The sequence below is a fragment of the Petaurus breviceps genome, unplaced genomic scaffold (assembly GCF_028583685.1).
Source record: "Petaurus breviceps papuanus isolate PSGF00001 unplaced genomic scaffold, PetGlider_PUasm1.0 154, whole genome shotgun sequence".
In the NCBI taxonomy this organism is placed as follows: Eukaryota; Metazoa; Chordata; class Mammalia; order Diprotodontia; family Petauridae; genus Petaurus; species Petaurus breviceps.
In genome coordinates, this window is record NW_027185715.1 from 94,504 (window position 1) to 114,892 (window position 20,389).

Genomic DNA, 20,389 nt, shown 5'->3' on the forward strand with positions numbered 1-20,389 from the left:
AAGGCTTAGTCTTAGGTTCAAGGGTTCACTTACTGAGAATCTCCAGAGTAGTGGCATGTTCCCAAGGAGTACAGATAAACAGTTGAAACTATAGGAGGGATGAAGGCTAGACCTTCAAAGAGGGATGACTCCCTGACAAATGGAGTGGGTGACTTTGACTGTCACGGGTTCTCCTTATCTGGAAAAATCACCTTCCTCAGGGCAACCCAAGCTCTCCTATGTCTCAAGTTAGAGCTCCAAAGCAAGGGCAAATGTGCTCTGTTCAGTATCAAGGAAGTTCTGTTCTTGTTTATTCTTTATCACAGTGGTCCTTGAACTCTAACATGCCCCAAAAAGCTCCTATCCCAGGCTACCTGGGAAAGGAACTAAAGAATCATGAAAAAAAAAAAAGAGCCTTACAGATAAGAAAACCAATTCCCTTCAGCTTTTAAAGGCTCCTTCATTAATGACTACTAGGTGGCCAGGTAACATACCAGGTTCAGAGGCAGGGTCAAGATGGTTTGGGCCAGCTGCCTCCCTCTGTGTTCTGGCTTGGTAGGCTAAGAATAACGGAGCTGAAGTTGAGTCAAATCTGAGTTCATTGAGAAAGTGGGGATTGGCGGAGGGCAGGGTGTCTAGCATCTGCCAGGGCTTTTAGCAAATGAGGCCGGGTGACCTGGGGAATAGGGTGAGCTGAGGGAAGATGTAATGGCAGAAGAGAAACCACAAAGTCCTTGACCAACAACATAAGTAACTGCTGAATTAGGATAAGGCAAGACCAACAAAATGAATCAGAAAATTGCTGGAGAATGAAAGTTGGGAGGGGAATGGTGTGAGCTTGTGGAAAATAAGTGTGAAAAAAATTGAGCAAAAGGTCCCGGTGGTTGGGACTCAATGCTTAGGGAAGAGATGGGACAGTTTCTGGAAGGTCCAGCAGACTGATTCCCCAATACCATGTTCTTTCTTCCAAAGCTTCCAGTCCCTACCTTCTCTTCCTACAATTATTCTCAGGCTTTGCTCTTTAAGTCATATCTAACCCGTAGTCACCCTTTACTGAACTACAATCTGTCCTTTCACATTTCAGAAGGCCATTCATTCCCTCTGGTTTTGTCTTTATTGGATGGAGACCATTTCCAAAAAAGTGAAGAGATAGGGAAAGTTAGTATCAGTTATCAGTACCTAGGAAGAAGGAAGGTGAAGAGAAAGGGGAAGAGGGAGGGAGGACAGCAGAGAGGGGGAAGGTCATCCCAATTGTAAAAGTTTTGTTTAGTTGGAGAAGTGTCAAAAGTTTAACTGACTTTCTTTCCTTGGCTCCCTTCACAGCCCTGAGGGCCCCTAGTTCTACATACCCACTACTCCTCACTTATCTAATCCAGGACTTAGGTTGGAGTACAACCCATGCAGTCGTCCTGGGTTGTCAGCCCACCAGAAACCACAATCCAGGTTCTGCCTTCCTTCAGTGCCCAAACCTAGCTTCCTGTGCCTGTATGGAAACCAGAGATTTATTTGGGGAAAGAAATGTTTTCAGTGTCAGGATTGTTTCATTCACGGGGATAGAAAAATGGGGCCTCCACCCTTCTACTGATCTGCGTTAGGGGAAATGGGATCAAAGAAGATCACACCAATACCCATTCCCTAGGAGTCTGTCCATACAACAGGACAGGCTGGTCAAGGTTCTGACCCCCAAGATCCCTCCCCAATTTGAAGGAGGAGGGGAGTAAGGGACCAAATGGTAGTGAGGGGGAGGTAGAAGGAATTTTCATAGGATGCCATTCCTCAGAGCTATAGAGGAAAGTCACAAAACCTAAAAGAATGTACTCCTATTTCCACATATACTAGGTAATACTTTTCCTCCAATTTCAGTGGCTAACTGAACTTCATAGATAGAATTACTGTCATCAAAAGGTCTTTAGAGGGTAGGATCCTACAGCTGTCCATCCTAACTATAGATACAGAAACAAAAGATGACAGCAAAAAAAGAATGTGTTAAGCATCAAGAAGACTTATACAACAGTAAATCATAGAAACAGGAGTGTCAGCTTCCCTGAAGCTCTCTTGACACAAGTGCTGATAAAAGGTTCAATCTGTATGAAGGCAGGAAACTAGAATGACTTTAGCTCTTTTTCAGAAAAGTCCTTTGCAAGACAGGAAAGGAGAAGGCTAAAAGGGAAATTGTTTTTGAAGCCAAGAGTGAGTGAAGAAAGGAAAATTTAAATAAGAGAAACTCAATTTAATGACTTCCCTTTCCTAAGTTTGAGATGTTATCTGTTTTATGGAGCAAGAGGCCTTTGACAGAGGTACAGGAGGAACCAGGTGATATGATTTGTCTGTAGTGCTTTGTTCTGTGCACCACCACCAAAAAGACACCTTTCCCTCTCCTAAATCCTTTAATTCCCTTCCTCTCCTTTTGTCTATTATCCCTCTGGTAACAACAGAGCCTCTCTCACTCATCCAGGCCAATACCTGTTAAGTTCTTTCTCCTTCAAGGGAGGACTTGGCAATAGACTAACTGGATCCAAATCTTTCCCCACTCACCCTGGCCCTCATCTCTTCCACTGCCTTTCCCACACTCAACTGTGCTCCCTGCAGTTTTCTCTCTTGCAGCTATTCAGCTCAAATTAGTCACGACCAGCCCCTGGCTCAGAGAGGAAAAATCAATTAGGTGCCATTCACAGCACAGGAGCACTGCTCCCTGGGCCCCACCCCCCCCAACCCTACTCCAAGAGGGGAGCCCTAGTCATCAGGAGGCAGCAAGTCCATCACATTTCAAAACCCAAAATACTAGTCCCACCCAGTTTTGCTGTCACCACTAACCCCCACTGTGTCAAAAGCAACACCAACAGCCAAAGCCAACTAGAATAGACATCACCTTTATATAGCAACTTCATTAGGAAATTAAGAGGCATGAGCTAAGAGGCCACCAAAGACAGTTGATCCAAGCCTCACTATTTAGGCAAAAATTCAGGGCAAAAGCAATTTTATCCATATCTGGAAATTAGGAGTTCACTGTCCCTTAGTTTCTACAATGACTAGAGAAGGAAGAGTTATATATGCACACCTGAGACAGCCTCACATTTGGCAAGACCTGCAGTTCCCCCATCCCCTAGGCCTAGGGACTAAAATAACTAAACAAGCTACTCTTGAATTCTAAGGGAATGAAGAGTATATTACAAAGGAGCTCAAAGATAAGCCCAAGACTCATTCCATCTCCATTCTAAAAAGTGGTACTCAGCCCTATTCTTTCCTTCCTCCAAGGCCGTCACCTCGTCCTGACAGTTTCTAAGTGTGATCTTGAAGAGACCAAGAGGAATAGGCTGCTCTTATGGAGCTTCTAAAGCCCTCTGGGAGTTAGGGAAGGAAGATATAGAATAAGGGTTCAGGTATTCATAGGGAAAACTCACAGTTCTGTATGTGACTGACTGCTACAACATGAATTCTGACCCTTATGATGGGGGTATTCAACGTCAGATACCAAATTCTAAGATTTTAATTCCACACAGTCTCAAAAATATTTAATTAGATGTACAGTGGAATGCTAGGCTACACCCCAAGATCATGGTGTCCAAAAAAGATGAAGGGCACATGTCAGACATCTGTGAAGCCTGAGGTACAAACCTGAAGTTGAAAGGTCTTTTAAGTAGGGTGGTAGGTGGAGGAGGTGGCAAGAAACAAATTTTTCCCACATCTAAGTTTCAGGTTGAAAAGTGCTTCCAGTAAGACCTAACCTAAAGGAACATCTTTTACATAAAAATTCCAATGACATCATTCTGCCATAGATGAGGACAACCTGGACAGGCAATAGTAGACTAAGGGTCAGATAAGCTGGGGTTGAGTTCCAGGTTCATTATTTTCTCAACAAATGATCTTGGCATGTGGCTTAATTAAGTTTCTGGTTTGTTTCCTCTAATTCCTTATGCCCCTTCACCTGCATCAATATTCCTAAAGAATCTAATCCACCTTTTTGCCCTTGAGTTCTATAACCATCGAGGTGCCAGTGCCTACTCCTGTTAGAATCTATGTCCCATTCTCAGTAGGTAGCTGCCCCTGGTACAAGTCTTTTTCCCCTCTTGCTTCCTCCAGGGCTCCAAATTCTACCCCAGGAAAGAGACCCTTCTGCTAGCACAGACTACCAAAAATAAAATACCACTCTGCATCACCCCCTTAGAACTGTATTATCTTTTAACCCAATACCTCCAACTAACTGTTCACCCCTCTCTTACTGGCCTACCAAACTTTTGGGTCAAGAATTCAGAAGCCACCTAGGGCTTCATACAGGACCTAGACTGACTGTTGAGGCCAGTGTAGGAGCCTCTCTACATCACTTCAAGGAGGTGGTGGTATTCAGGCCATTTCTCAGGGATGTCAGCTCCTTCCTTGATCTAACTGGCATCAAAAATTACATCAGATCATCTTCAGATGCTAACCATCCAATCAGACACATTCATCTCTTTTCTAAATTTTTTTAATTAACAACCAGAATTTAAAAAAACAAAACAAAAACAACAGGGAAAAAAATACACCTCGAAGTTTTAACAGCAAAAAGCTAAAACTGCTGCTGAGGGCTTGTGTCTGTATCTGGGATACATGTCCCCCTCATCAGGGGACAAAGCCCAGGAAGGTGCCTGTCTGTATACATGAGGGTATGTAAATGACCAAGAAGAATCAGAGATGGGAATCATCAACAGCAGAAGGCAGCAAAACCTTCTCATCAGGCAATGCCAAATCGCTCTGCTCTTTTCCTCTTCTTTGCCTGTGAAGAGGAAATTAGAGGAGAAAAATTAGAGAGGGTTTGGGGGAAGGAGAACAGTAGCCTAGGCTCCTGGCTTCCTTAGCTCAAATTCACATGAACTGTCACAAGGTCCAAGCCCAAGTGATAGCCCAGGCTTGGACTTGGCAGCCACGTCTGTAATTCTCCAAGTCCCAGGCCAGAACAGGGAATAAATGGGGGGAGCAGAAAATAGTAAGATTCCTGTGGGAAGGAGGGCCACTCAGCTTTGGTAGTGTCTTACTGTAGGTCTGGAAACAATGGCCTCTTGAAATGCCTGGAAAAGCCTTCTAGGCATGGGGAGGTGGGGGATTTCAAAGGGCAAAGGGTTAACCCTGTGCTATTCAAGGGGAAGGTGAGGGGGGATGCCCTCCCAGGCATTCAAGCCCTAGCAGCAGCTCCTTGATAGGCCTCCAAGCCTACCCATGAGAGAGGCATATAAATCTTCATCTCTAACAGAATAAATAGCTAGAGGGAGGGGAAACAGAAGCCCCAATCATGGATCTCTCAAGGGAGGGAAGACTGGAGAGAGCACAAAACCTGCAAAAAGACCTTTTTGTTCTGGGAGTGACCTCACAAAATAGCACAGAGTCCTTCATCCTCACCCCTGCTACCTCCTTTCCTCAGCAAATACGGAGGTTTTTTTCCTCACTGGAGGGGGTCAGATGCCATGCTAGGAGGCAAAATTTAGACTTCATCCAAAAAAACTGAGTGCATATGGGCCCTACTCTATCACCACCTGGACTACTGACACAAGTCTCAGGCACAAAACAAAAATACCCTCTTATTCATATGAACTCAATCTGCCTCAACATACCTCCCCCTCTCCCCTGCAAAAGCAACTCTTCCTTCCTCAACTTCTATATAAGAATCTTCATTCTCATGGCATTATTGGCTTGGGAATTTTGACACCAAGTTCCAAATGATCGAGACTAGCTTAACACTTTTTCCTGGACAAACTAAGTAAACTAAGCATTATGCAAAACTTTAAGTCAAAATAAACACTGACCTATTTCCAAAAATCCTCGCAATAGTCACTTGTCAACAATATGTAACACTTCAGTCTCTATGAGTGAAGACCCCATTTCTCCCAGCTCACTCCCAAACACCCATCTGCTCTGGCAAAGAATAGCAGAGATGAGAGTGAAGGACTCCCAGAAGCCAGAGCCCCTCCAGCAGGCCTAGGCTGGTGGAACACTGACGTTTTCGTTGTGTGTGCGTTTATACAGCTGACTTGGTATCTAACGCTCAGCTGCCTCCCAGGGGCATGGCTTTTTGAGACACTGGACATCAGTAGTAACTTTGAAGCCAGATAGGAAGAGGTAAGCTCTGGGAAGAATAAACAGCACTTGAGGTGTGGAATACTCATTCCTTTAACTCTCAGTCTCAAAGGGGAAAGGTACCGCCTCCCAAGGATGCACTAGGTTGTTCAGGCTTGTACCTAGTTTCTTTATACACTCGGCTAATCTTCTTATATGTATTACCAGTCACTGGATCAGTTTTCAGAGGCAAGGATTAGGTCTAAGATACCAGAATTAGGGAGATGGCTGGATGATAACTCACCCTCATAGCCACTTTTCCATATTAATACAGACTTATGTAAACAAAGTGACAAGGAGAGACTTCATTTATTTGAGTCCATGTCTCTACTGGGTTGGGCAGATTGTGAGTGAGTCTCCTAAGAGCAAAAATGGCCTTCATCAAAATTATCTGAAAGGTTACTGATCATAATTAATTTGTATGTTATCACCCCAAAATGAAATGTGCAACAAATGATAGAGCATTTTGATTCAAAAAAGCTCCTGAAGGACACTAGGGAAGCTACTCTGCTCCCTTCTCGTGACCCCCCATCATGTTTTTACCTCTGTGTCCTCTGTGGTTCCAGTGCCGGCTGAGCTTGTGACAATCCCAAATCGCTCCTTCCTCTTTTTCAGCTTCTCATCATCCTCACTCTGTTTTGGAGGACAATAAGTGGAAAGTGTTGAAACAATATGGTTCCTGACCACAAGAATCCTGGGTGAATGGGGAGCAAAGCTACAACTGGTTAGTTACTGTTTGTGTCCCTCCCTCTCCCAGAGTTAGTGCCAAGGGCTAGGAAGGTGCTATCTTACAGAATCAGAAAAACTGGCACCAAGAAAGGGGCCATATGAGAAGACTGCGGGCCACACATGTGGAGCCATCTGCATGTGGCTGGTCCTCAGAACCAGCAAAAATCAGATTGGAGTTGGAGCCTTTCACTCATAAGATGGATTGAGACAAGAAGTAACAATGGTAATAATCAAAAGTCTAATCTCTCAACTCAAGATATTTGACTTAAATTTCTCTGGCAGTTCAGTACTACACTCTGAGGACAGTCACACCTACAAAGGATAGGTTAAATTATCTAAATGAAGAGAACAAGATGGTCAACAGGCCCTACTGGCAAGCCAGGGTTAGGGTCTAAAATGAACAGGAGAATATCTAAAGGGCTATGGAGAAAATAAAATGACATTAGTTTCCCCACAAGTGTCACACAAAATCCTGAACAAATCTGGAAAATAGAAAAAAATTTAAAAAGCTGAGGTTACAACTAGAGTGTCTTAAGCTATCTAAGCAGCCAAAGGACCCATGTGCACTTGTCTGCCTTGCTAATCGAGGATGTTTTGGCTGCCAGTGGCTGGAGTCGAGCACCCTACTGCTGTTGTTAATTTAATTTCCAGCAACTTTCAAGATTGGAGTTGGAAAAGTCTTACGGATTTTCCCTCTATGACTTTGAGATTTGATGTATATGTATGTTTAGTGAAAGGAAGAAGAATGCGAGCTGTCAAAACCTATAAAGGTCAGTCTCAGAATAACAATGAACATCCAAAATTGGGGAGGGAATCCCTGAACATAGTTTTAGTTTTCATTTTTCCAAGAAAAGATGCAAGTCCTTGGCACGTCAAGATAGAGCTCCCCCTCCACCCCCTACCCCTTTGCTTCACACCATCCCGGAGGCCCTCATGGGACAGGACAACTTCTTTGGCTTTATTTACAACCAGTAATAAAGATAACCAACACCAGGCCAGGCTGAAAGAACTCGAGCAAACTCTTTAATGAGCTCCTGCTTGGTGCTTCTGAGCTAGATCTTTTTACAGCCCCCAGGAGTTTATATTTCTTGAAAGCACTGCTAATTCTCCTCCTCATGAAGCTTGACCACAGGTAGGCTATAGCTCTAAGGAAGGTTCCCCACAGACAGCCTGCTCTAGCTCAATATGTCTAGAAACTGGAGGAATAGAAACAGTCATGTAAGCGATTCAGAGAGATATGGGAAGTTTTCTAAGCTTTCACTCCACAGTCAACAAGGGAACTGCTTTTTTGTTCCCACATTCCTGGAAACTTCCTCTAATATAAGGAATAGGGTAGCTGTGTAGTTCAACTGTGCTCAAATGTTTAAAAGTGAGTCAAGCTCCTAGAAAGATCAGACTCCTGGGATCCTAGGGTCTGAGCCAGCTTGTTGATTTCTAGCCTGCTACACTTGCTTTCCAAAATTATGAAAGTCTGAAGAAATTCCTACTCATACATACCTCTCGACTCACTATCAGATTATTTTAATTGGACAGACTCCATTTCATGCATAGTTTTCTACTTTATTTTCATAATCATCATCATCAAGCATTCACTTAGCCCCTCTGAGCCTCAATTTCCTCATCTATAAAATGAGGATACCTATTTCAAAGGTCTCTTGTAGATTAAATTAGGTATTTTTCTGTGATGTGCTTTGTGAACTATAAAGCACTACATGAAATCACAGGCTCTGCCAGTTCCTATCACACTGAAAAGGTTTTGGTTAGAAGTCAAGCAACAGCATGTACTTTTGGGAACCAGCCTACCTAAGCTTTTGGATCAGCAGGTAGACTACAGGATGTTGAAATTTGTGGCCCTAGCAATTTTTAAATACCATCTAAGGCATACTAGGAACTTCAGCATACACCTGTGGAAGGAGTACCCACACAGATAATCATGGGTCCTTGAACAGCATATTGTCAAAGGCAATCTTCCCAGTCCCATCTTCCCAGTCCCTCAGGCTTGAAACCTGGGTTTCATCTCCAATTCCTCACTACGGTATTTCTCACCCCCACCCCCCACCCCCATCCAATTAGTTGCCAAGGTCTGTAGATTTCACATTTGTAGTATCTCTTGAATATATCTTTTCTCCTCTGATACTGCCACTGCATCCATGCAGGTCCTCATTACCTCATTCCTGGACTACTGAAACAGCCTACCACTAGTGAGTGTTTGCCTTAATTCCTTTCCCATTCCATGCCATCCTCCCATTAGCCTTTAAGGAGATATTCCTAAAGCACAGGTCTCCTCCCTACTCAAAACTCCAGGATCAAATAAAATTCCTCTGTTTGGCATTCAAAATCCTATAAAACCAACTCCCTCCACCCCCACGCCCACCCCCAATCTTTTCAGTCTTCTTATACCTTATTCCTTGCCAATGTACTCTAAAATCCCATCTTCTATATGTTGCCCTTTTAATTCTAGTGCCTTCCTTCTTTTAATTACTTCCTATTTTTCCTGTATGTAGCTTGTTTGTACATATTTGTTCGATATCCCCCTCATTAGATTGTGAGTTCCTTGAGGGCAGGGGCAATCTTTTGCCTTTTTTGTATCCCCAGGGCTTAGCACAGTGCCTCATATATCATATGCACTTAATAAATATTTACTGACTCATTTGAGATGACCAAATGCCCCCAGTAAATTATAAGATTAGAATTTAATTATATGGGGGTGGGGACAGAAAGTCAGGCTGATTTAAAGCAGGAAGTCAATGATAAAAAGGGGACATATTCAGCATGCAGACTACAACTTCATCCGTCTATGTGTCAGAAAGTAATTTTATGTAAGTGTCAGGGAAGGAATACACTAGATTTAGAATTCAAAAACACTATTAATCCCAGCTCTGCTATTTACTGTGTGACCGTGGCCAAGGCATATCACCTCTTGAGGGGTTCATAACCAAGATGACTTCTGAGGTCCCTTCCAGCTCTACATCCTATCAAGGTAAACTACTGCCAATCACACATTCTGTGTAAAACACTACACTAAACAAAGAGGTTTAAGAGAGGGTTCATAATCCTTATGAGGTGAAGTTAGCACATCTGAAGAGTCATGTCCCAGGAAAAGAGGAAAGGGGACACTAAGTTGGTGGGTCTGTGATATTTGTCTGAATCTACATTCTGACCTCTCAGGACCCCAACACTTCACATCTACAAAATTAAATAAAAAACATATTTCCTTCTATTTCCTCTAGTATCTTCCTAAGACAAGCAGTTAGCAATAGTTTCTTCCCTTCTCTTTTGGTTTAGACCAAAGAATTCCCTACATTTACCTTCCAGGAACACATTTCTACTTATTCTATCAACTAAAATTTTTATTTAGGAACTATTCCTCATTCCATGATATTCCTTATCATGTAAGTTATTTGGAAAAGTTTATGCCAACTTGTCTGTCCCATAACATCTAAGAACTGGGAATGGGGGGAAAAAAACCTCATGATTGAAATTTCCTCAAGTCCTTCCTCTTAAATGTAGCTTCTCTAAACCTTCAAGTCTCCCAGTTAAGAAGAAAGCAGGTTAGGAGCGGCCAGGTGGCTCAGCGAGTAAGAGCACCGGCTCCAAGCGTCAGGATGACCTGGGGATCGAATCCGCTTAGCAACACCCAGAAATAACTGGCCAGGTAACCTTGAACAAGTTACTTAACCCCGATTGCTCATAAAAAAAAAAAGAAGAAAGCAGGTTGAATGCATTATTAAAAAAAATATATAATCACCTTAAGCAATAGTCATAATCCCCTATAAAGGACAAGGAATCAAAAAGGGGAAATACCATACCTTTTTGGCGAATGGCAGGAGGCATGGGGCAATATCAACAACTTACTGAAATGTCACAGTAGAAATCAATTCAGTAGTACTGATAACAATAGCTGAGTCCCTGTCATGTGTATAGAGCCAATACTGACAATCCTATAAATTAAAATCTGACACTTAAAAGTGAAAAAAACAAATACTCTTCTCTAGCCCCTACCTGAAACTCAGAGCTCATCCGTTTCACAGATCTGATCTCCACTTCTATGGGCAAAGACAATGCTATATGGGACAAACTGACCCATTCCCTAGGCTCTGCCAACCACTTCAACAATGTTCACTTTATTGTCTTCTGAAAAAACCATAATGGATCATGTTTGCTAATACTGACCTTTTCAAATCAATGCTGAGGAACTGGAGCAGGCATAGAACAAGTAAGATTACTCCTTCAACTATCACTCATCCTCTTCCACTAATAACAATAATAATAACTGTTGTTATTATTATGTCTAACCTCTGGGGAGGTAAATTCTCAGGGAATCCCTCTCCCCCAATGAGCTTCTCTTTTAATTGGATCTTCGGTGCCTCTACTAGGGACCCAGGCAGAGCATCTGCTCCAAATTCACCAGGGGCTCCAGAAAGAACAATAATATAACACCCCTCTTCCCCACCCCCCACTACCACCACACAGCCTACTTTGCCTTGAAAATGGCTCCTGCCCAGCTGAGGGTTTTATTTATTTTGTGCTTGCCTGCCCTCCCATCCCCACCCCTCCAGCATCCCCTGCTCCCGGGCTAAAGCCTCTTTCCATCTTGCCCTGCAGGGAAAGTGCACAACAGGCCCACTAAATCAACACAGTTCTAATGATCTCTCTCACTTGACCCTTCTAGCGTGATGGTGTCGCATGGAGACAGACGTACAATAAACTTCACTCCATCTTTAGCTCCTTGCTGACAGGTTTTGATTCATGGGATGGCGGGACCCATCTGAGGGAAATTACCTCGATCAAAACCCAGCTCTCTCTACATTCATCAGGCCCACTACTCCCCCAGGCCATGCTCAAGTGCACAAATGGGGTTGTGCATCTGTGGGCAGCACTGACCCCTCTGGCTTAGTGTCATACCCATTTACAAACCTTTCCCTTACCCATTCTGCACTCCCACTCCCCCACCCCCACCATCAAAATCTGTCTAATACTGACAACAGATCTCTCTTCTTTCTATGAGTGTTCATATTGTGGGGGGGGGGGGAGAGGTTGGAGAGGAGCTGAGCCTAGGATACAATAAACTTTATTTCCAACCAAAATCTCACTCCCCTCCAATAAACACACATTGCCTCAGAGGTTACCAGGGAGGATAATTCTTTACAGGGTACCCAGGTTATCTTCTATCTACTACTTGTCTCCCTCAGCCCCATTTTGTGGGCTTCTAGAAAAAGATAATAATAAATATAATATGAATATAAACAATTCTCCTATACTACCCGAAGATAGACTAGAAGTCAAAGGAAGTAGGTGAACTATTGCCAATCACACATTCTGTGTAAAACACTACACTAAACAAGGAGCTTTAAGAGAGGGTTCATAATCCTAATGAGGGGAAGTTAGCACATCTGAAGAGTCATGTCCTAGGAAAAGAGGAAAGGGGAAGCTAAATTGGTAGGTCTATAAAAAGCCCACAGATAATAATAAATATAATATGAATATAAACAATTCTCCTATACTACCAGAAGACAAACTAGAAGTCAAAGGAAGTAAGAGTCACCTGTCACCTGTTTTTTTTCCCTTGGTCTTACCACTGATTCAGTCATAAAACAAGCTTGTAGAGATAGCAGAGATAACTTGGCAAGAAGCAGAAAAGTGAAATTATAATCCATCTTTAGCAATGAGATATTCAAGATGAAAGTCTTTTTGATTTCAGTTATAAGGAGGGCATCCTACTATTAAGCATTCACCTCAATGATTTTATTAGAAATAAATTAGAATATTAGAAAAATGAATCGTCTCAAAGGACAAAGTTGAAGGCAATACAGGACTCCAATAAAAATTGAGTTCTCTCTACCAATCAACAGAAATCTATCCAATCCATGTTTTCTTTCCAGGTCCCTGAAAATCTGAACTGCCTTCCTTCTGCCTATGGAAGTTGCTAATACAATGGAAAAAGAGTCAAAAGGCTTGATTTTCAGGCCTGGTTTTTCTGCTTACTACTAAGCTATATGACCTTGGGCAACGGAAAATTTTCTGGTCTTCCCTCATTTATAAAATTAGGGGACTGAACTAGATTACAACTTCCTAACCCATGGGCCTTGAACTTCAGAGTTATTGCAAGACAAAGGTCATCAAGCAAAACCAAGTACTCTCATTTTAAACTTTATTTCATTCCAAGAAAATATGCAATATAATTCAATATAACAACCACACAAACACACCTTCTGGAGGCTTTATCTAAATAAACATGTTACTATTCTTAAAATGTTATATAGATATTCCTATGACTAATAACCATATAAATTCATTTAAAAGCATTATTGAATTCAGAGTAGTTTTTGGTCATCATGCATTTTCTCAATCAACGAATACTAATAATATCACTTATATATTGGGAATCATAGCTAATTCAGACCCTTTTCATCTCCCCCAACCTAAAATTAGAGTCTCCTAAATGGATAATTTTCTAATCTCTTCCAAACTTGAGTCCATCTTTCCCATACTGCCAAAATAATATTACTAAAACATAAATCTAACCATATCGCTCCGAAAAACCTATTTAATGGCTCCCTACTGCTCCTCGTGTGAAATAAAAAATTGTCAGGTAGGCATTTAAGACCCTTCAAAACTTGAGTTTTGCATATCTTTCCAGGCTTGTTTCACACTCCATGGACTCTTATGTTCCACCCAAATTGACCTACTTGCTGTTCCCCAAACTCAGCACCCCATCTTCTACCTTCATTACTTTGCACAGAGTGTTTAGGATGCATTCTTTCCTTATCGGTTTCACAGAATCCCTGTCTTCCTCCATGTACCACCTCCCACAAGAACCCCTTCTTGATCTCTCTAGTTGTAAGTGTTCTTTCCACCTCAAACAATGATGTATGCAAGGGTTATTTCTCATTTTGTATTTTTAACACTAGCATCTAGCAAATGTCTTGTTCATAATTCACAATATATGCTTAATAAATGCTTGTTGATTTGGAACTACTGGGCTAAATGATCTAGAAAAGACAGCTATAAAGAGGAAAATTTAAAGAGACTGAATCAGTTTATATCTGTGTATATAATCCTAAAGTCTCAGCTTTGTCTTTAAAATGTATTAATATTTTTTGTCATGAGACACTTTCAGACAAAGTATACTCTCTAGAACTTAATTAGGTAAAACCACCTAATAACATGATTCTGACAGTTGTCACTGACAACTTTTTAAAAACTATTAACAGAAAGGAAGGTTGTCATTTGATAACAGAGTACCAACATTGTTTAAATAGTCCTTAAAAGAGAAGTGATATGCAAAGAAAAGGAATACAAATTTCAAAAGTGGTTAGTTAAAAGAACACTGAATTTGGAGTCAGAAGGCCCAGGTAAAATTTCCATCTCTAACACTTGCTAGCTATCTGACTTTTCATAAGCTGAAATCTCACTCAGCTCCAGTTTTTGCAAGATGAGGATTATAACTTTTGTACTACCTCACAGGGGAAAAAGCTGTGGGGGGAAAAAGCAATTTGTAAATAAGAAAGCATTACTTGAACACGAGATGTTATTTATTAATAATAAGATTCCTATTAATTACAGATGAATAAGGAGGTGACTGGGAGATTTATGGTGATGACAAGGCAAATAAACAATGTGAAAAAATGGCATCCAAATTCTGAGGAATAAGGCTAGAAGACAGGATGCAATCTCCTGTGCAAAGTTATGTAGTTGCTTCTGGCCTTGCCCTAACATTTTCCAAACAGAAAGGGAACCATTTAAAAATTCCTCATTACCCAGTCCTAGGGACCAGGGGAACTCATTTCATGGCTACAAAAGTTAAATTGAGGGCTCTGGCAATGGTTTCCATGGTGCAGAGAGTGGTCTGGCATTAGTCTCATCTGGGAAATCAGAATTAGATTCTAACTTAAGGGCCGCAGCTGGCTGCTTCTTTTTAAAAGCTGAACAATAGTTGGCTGCAACAATGGCAGCTGGGTACCATTGCTCCTCTATTCCAACATAAGTGTGGCTGTTCCTGCTCTGGACAGAGAAGTATCGAAGAAAAAGCATCTCGACCTGGGACCTGTGTTCTAGTCTTGGCCATCCCTTCTGGAACCTCTCCCTACTGACTCTCAATTAGTTCTGAATTTGAATCTCAAGGGAAGACATTTTTCCAGCCTCTCCTCCTCTAACCTCATGGCAACAAGGGATATCACTTAAGGTTCTACCACACTTACCCTGCTAAAAGGTATACAGCTGCAGTTCTATTACTGGTAGCCACAGTACTACATTTTGGAATGAGAGGGACCTTATGGGATAACCTAGTCAAATTCAGATCCAAATTCAAAAAGTAAAAAGACTTTTCCAAGTTCATACTGGGTTCTCCCATCTTGCTCCTAAAGTCAAATGCAACTTCTAACTGGAATAAAAGGCTAGGAAGATCAAGGTCACTGTATGAAAAACACTTAGTAAACCAGATGCAACCCAAGAGATGAGAGAACTATGTACCCGAATCTCCTAAGAATTATAAAGCAGAGCCTACTTCTTGTGGTTCAGATTAGAGGAACACTTATTTTACACTCTTAATTACAGTAAATCACCCACTGTTCCCAAATTAGTACAGGTCAGTCATTAACCCTCTCACTTATTTATATAAGGAAGAGACATTATAACCTACAGATCCTAATCTAAAGACCTACCTCCAGTGAAACTATTCTGCATCTATCAAAAAAGCCACTGCAATATTAGGTATTGGCACTGTATTTTTTTCTAGGACATTTGTTTATGTTTATTGATGCTTTTGTAACTGCTGCTTCCCAATGACCACTCCCATTCTACAAAGAAGCCTTTGTACTTGTAACAAAGTACAGTTAAGCAAAAACAAATCAACACAAAGGCAATATCCGAAAATATATGCCTCATTCTACATCTCAATCCACTCTCTCCTGACAGGGAGTAGAAGGACGCTTTACCATAAGTCAGTCCCTCTGAGGTTGCAACTGATCAGGATCTTTTTTCCAGAAGAAATGGAAAGATAAAAGTTAAAATCAATCAAAGATAACCTACCCTGAATATACACCTTGACAGCTTACTCCACTGTGTCAGGGAATGGCTATATTAACATGACTATAGATTCCAGGACACACTACATTTTTCCAACAGAATGTAGAGGAAAAGGGGAAAATAGAGAGCCTTGTATTCATTTTCCTGTACATCACTACCACATGAAGGATGATGGGATGAAAAACAGAGCCCAGGGGCTTTTAGGTGACAGTAGATTAATGATGACATGGCCTTGACTTCTCAGAGGTAAAGGTTAAGAAACACTCCAGGGTAACTGGGCTTCCAATTTCATACTCTCAGAATAAATGACATCAACTGATGGTTTTGCTCTCTGAAACACTCCAATGCTTAAACACACGGCTGTCATCCCCATCCCCCAGTCTCTGAAATTCATCTAAATGTGCTTATCCTTTAGTCTCTTCCCCAGTTAGACCAAAGTACAAGGAGAAAGCTACAAACCAACACAAAGAGCCAATGAAGAAAAGGGAGAAGCCAAGAACAGCAATGGATTTCCCCCCTAATTATTAGACACTCCCAACCTTCTCATTTACATACAGCCTCCTTCTTCCATTTATGAGATCAGAACCAACTTCTTGAAATTAAGAAGGAGGTGAGAATGTTTAAATATCAACCAGAAACCAAGACCACCAGGGAACAAGTGACTCCTCCTCTTCTTACAGGATCTGAAGCTCAAGAACATAGGCAACCCAGAACCAAATACTGCCCCACCAGCTTCCATCTCTACCCTGTCCAATAAAGCACTTTCCTCTGCTTCTATGTCCCAAAAGAGGTCCTCTCAGTCTTGCTCAGTATGACTGAAGGGATAATGCAAAGCAGGTAGAAGAAATGAAGGCTTCACACTTGAGACACTTCCCTTGGAAGTCAAATTCCTATTAAAGATACCTACTTCCCTTCTGATTCCAGCAAGGATGCTGTTATCTTTAAGTAGAAATAACACAGAGACCAGAATTATCAAGAAGCTCAGCAGAAAGAACTAACTCCAAGGGATATAATGTCTTACCTAAAATATACAAGAACTAAAGAAGGGATAACAAAGGGTTCTGCATAGGTTATGAGATTAAGGATGCTTGGATCCTTATTCATTAGTTCCTGAAATCAAATGTTCTCTAAAAGGCTTACACAAGTTGCAGACCAACACTAAATTCCAGAGTAGAACAAAGAAGGCTACTCTCTGGCTTACAAGTCTTTTGCATGGTTACTCTCTGGCTCAACAGGCCATGTCCTGGAACACTCACACAGACACCACAGATTTTCCCTACAACAGCCCTGGTGGGAGCTATGTAAGTTATACCCAGGCCGCCCATTAAAGTTTACACTTCCTACAAACAGGATCTCCCCTGCAGGGATGTGGATGAAGAGACAGGAAAAGGGTCACAGCTGGCTATGAAGAACACACCTGTGCTAGAGTTTAAACAGAGCAGGAGAGCACTCTTCACTGCAGTACTTAGGTGATGAAATCAACATAGGACAGAGACTAGAGATCAAACAAAAATCAGGGTATATAGAGAAAGAGAGGCATGGCCAACCACCCAGACTCAAATTGCACATAATGAGTAGTTTTCTGAAATACTGGTAGAGAGAATGTGGGAGAAGGCAGGAGTGAGGATTAAAAGCAGACAGTTTCCCACATTTTCTAGTTAAGTGTACAACACTGGGCAGAGGGGAATGGGGGTGAGAGGAGGTACAACCTGTAAATCTGTCATCCTTTCTATTTAGATTTTCAATGGAGTCATTTTCCAGTTAAGCCTGCTATTCTTTTGCCCTATACTGAAGCATAAAGTGCAGTATGCCTAAGGCAATGAGTAGTCTATAATAATTTTCTCTGAATGTATGCATATGTTCTAGCCAACGTCATGAAGGAAACAAAAAAGAAAGGAGAGAAGGAAAGAAGTAACTAACATTTCTAAAGCCCAGGCATCGTTTATCTCTAAAGCAATCCCCTGTACTGGCCCTTAATAGCTCAACTTCACTGCCTTCATGATTCAATAAACCATGTTAACTCCAATTTGATGTCCATTATAAAAACATCTCACTGCTATTCCTTGGTCTCTGATCTAGGAATAGGAAAATGAAACCCAGTTAACCACCATAAAAGGAATATGGGGTTTAGAGGTGGAGGAAAGGGAAATGAAGAAGCATTAACAGCTTCTAGAACCTAACAATGAGAACCCCAAAGGGAATGATTTCACTTGAAAATTGGGGAGGTGTGTATCATCAGGCCAAAAACTGACTTCACAAAAAGTCCTCCAAGTATAATTTCAGCTACTGATATTTCGCTACCTTTAAAAAATGAGAATGTTGGTTTTAATTTTAAAAAGCCACTCTGACATAGAATGAGTTTGTTCTTTTGGTGGCTGTTATTAAAAATACTAAAATCTACTTGAGCATTATATGACAGGTAAATTTTTTTTATTAAATAAAGACAAAAAAGTTAGCATAGTCCCAGGCCACCCACATGTAAGGCTCCTATCAATCTTCCCAGATCCAATCTCTTCAACAAGCAGATTCAAAAAATTTCTTCGGAGTATCCAGACTGCCACCAAATTCTTCTGACGCCACTTAGGTAAGTACCCCAACCCAGGAACTTGCCTGGCAATATGGTTGAAGGTGTTTAAAAGCAAAATAGACTCAACAGATTCCAGCCACCCGACTCCCTTCCCAGGCTGTGTTTACTCTGGGGCAGGGACCACAGGGGGGACCACAGGGAGGAGTAAAACTTGTTTTTTATCAAAGTCATCAGCTCTGACACACTCCAAGAAGGAATGCAGAGCTGTGTGTGCATGGGGGAGGGGGAGCTTTCCTCCCTACCAATTTTCTGATCTCCACTTCTTCAAGTTAAGGAAAAAAAGAAAATTAAGGAGAAGGCCACACGATCTTAATGATCTCCTTCGACAGTTTGGAAAAGTCTTAGCAATTATTACCACAGCACCAAGGGGAAACAAGGAGCATGATTTCTCATCAGAAACTTGCCAAGTATCCAGTCTGTGGTCAGCTGGATAGACAGAGCTCCAATTATGTAGTAAGAAAGAAAAAAATTTTTCACCTTCTTTCTCCAATACTTTCTTTTGTTTACCTCTTACATTGCCCCAATTACATTTTATGCTCCTAAGCTCTCGTTTTAATTTTTTCCCTCAATAGAGGCTTAGGTAGAATAAAGTTTATAGAATCCCCAGTGCCCTAGGTGGGTAAGCAAAGAAAAAAAAAAACCTGACTCCCATTTCTCAGTTAAAATTAGAATACATTTTCAAGAGCCCTAAGCAGGAGAGAAAAATTCCATTCTGCCCTTTGCTCTTCCAAATTCCTACAGCCAAGTGGTTCAACAGCAGTTGAATGGCACACATAATGACATCATTGATTGGAACCATAATAGAAAAGAGTGAGTGGAGCGGGTGGGGTGGGTAAAGGGGGAGAGTAGGGAGGGAGGGAGGGAGGTGAAGATGTATTTGTGTTACAGACAAAAGACAAGTTCTGTTCCTCAGCAGGGACAAATGAAGAACCAGATGACGGGATAAACTGAGGTCAGAGAGTTTCCCCCATTGTTTCCTCTTTAAGGGGCTTTACCACTCCTTAAAGATTTGTTCTGAAAGAGATAAACATCACTAAATCTTCTCCCCACCTGTCCCCATCCCACCAATTCTCATCACTTATTTTTAGGAAGAGACTAAGAATGATTCAAGTGTTGATGATTTTCTTTTTCCAAGATGCCAAACCTCACTGAAAAAAACTGCGCAAATCTGGGGTTAGATCTTAGCTTTATCCTGAAACATGATCACTCCCCACAACATCATCTCCCTCACCCCAATTTATACCTACAGAAATCTCTTGGCCTCCAAACTTCTTCAAGTTTCAAGAGTTAAGGAGAAAACGAAAGTATTTGGGGGGACAGATTCCACAGGGGGGAAAGGGGGATTATTTATCATATGACCATACATCTCCCAACTAGACATTATTCAAGAGATCATCTAGTCTTATTTTTCATTGCCAGATATAGAATAGAGAAAAACAGGGAAGGACATTTAACCTGGACAATGTGGCCTAATAATATTTTTAATTTAAGAGAACCCCAGGCCTAATGAGCAGCTAATTTTCCAACTTATCTCTGCCTCTATGGATCCTTTTGCATGAAGTCAAGGAGGTTAACCTATATGTACTTAGACTTTAATCTCTCTACCTTATTTATTTTAAAAATTAAGGTCATTTTATAACTCCTCAAATAAAATTAAGGTCATCTTACAACCACTCAAATTTTTACAAGGCCCTTGTTAATAACACCCTAAACACTGGCTCCAGCGTATGAAGCTTACTTTGAGAATAGGTACAAATGGCCTTGACCAAGGTCCATTACAGTGTGACACTACAAAAAAGACTGTCACTACTTGTGGGACCTTAGATATATCATTTAACCTCTTTGGGCCTCAGTTTTCTCAACCGTAAAATGAGGGTGTTACACTAGAAGACTTGTTAGTTCCCTCACAACTATGATTCCCGAGTGGAATCTTTGAGGTATTGGCCTGAAGAAGACTGGTGAACCTTAATATTATTTTTAATT

General features: G+C 41.4%; 1 protein-coding gene across 2 annotated transcripts in view; it reads right to left on the reverse strand.

The window, feature by feature from the left end:
* Positions 1–4,425: 4,425 nt before the first annotated feature.
* Positions 4,426–20,389, reverse strand: part of SARNP (SAP domain containing ribonucleoprotein) — a 38,603-nt gene continuing 22,639 nt past the window's right edge. For both annotated transcript variants that reach the window (XM_069078826.1, XM_069078834.1), the window contains exons 10-11: positions 6,607–6,696; positions 4,426–4,729 (exon numbers count right to left, since the gene is read on the reverse strand). In XM_069078826.1, coding sequence (XP_068934927.1) covers positions 4,688–4,729; positions 6,607–6,696 — 132 coding nt within the window. In that variant the 3' untranslated portion in view covers positions 4,426–4,687. The remainder of the gene's footprint in view (positions 4,730–6,606; positions 6,697–20,389) is intronic.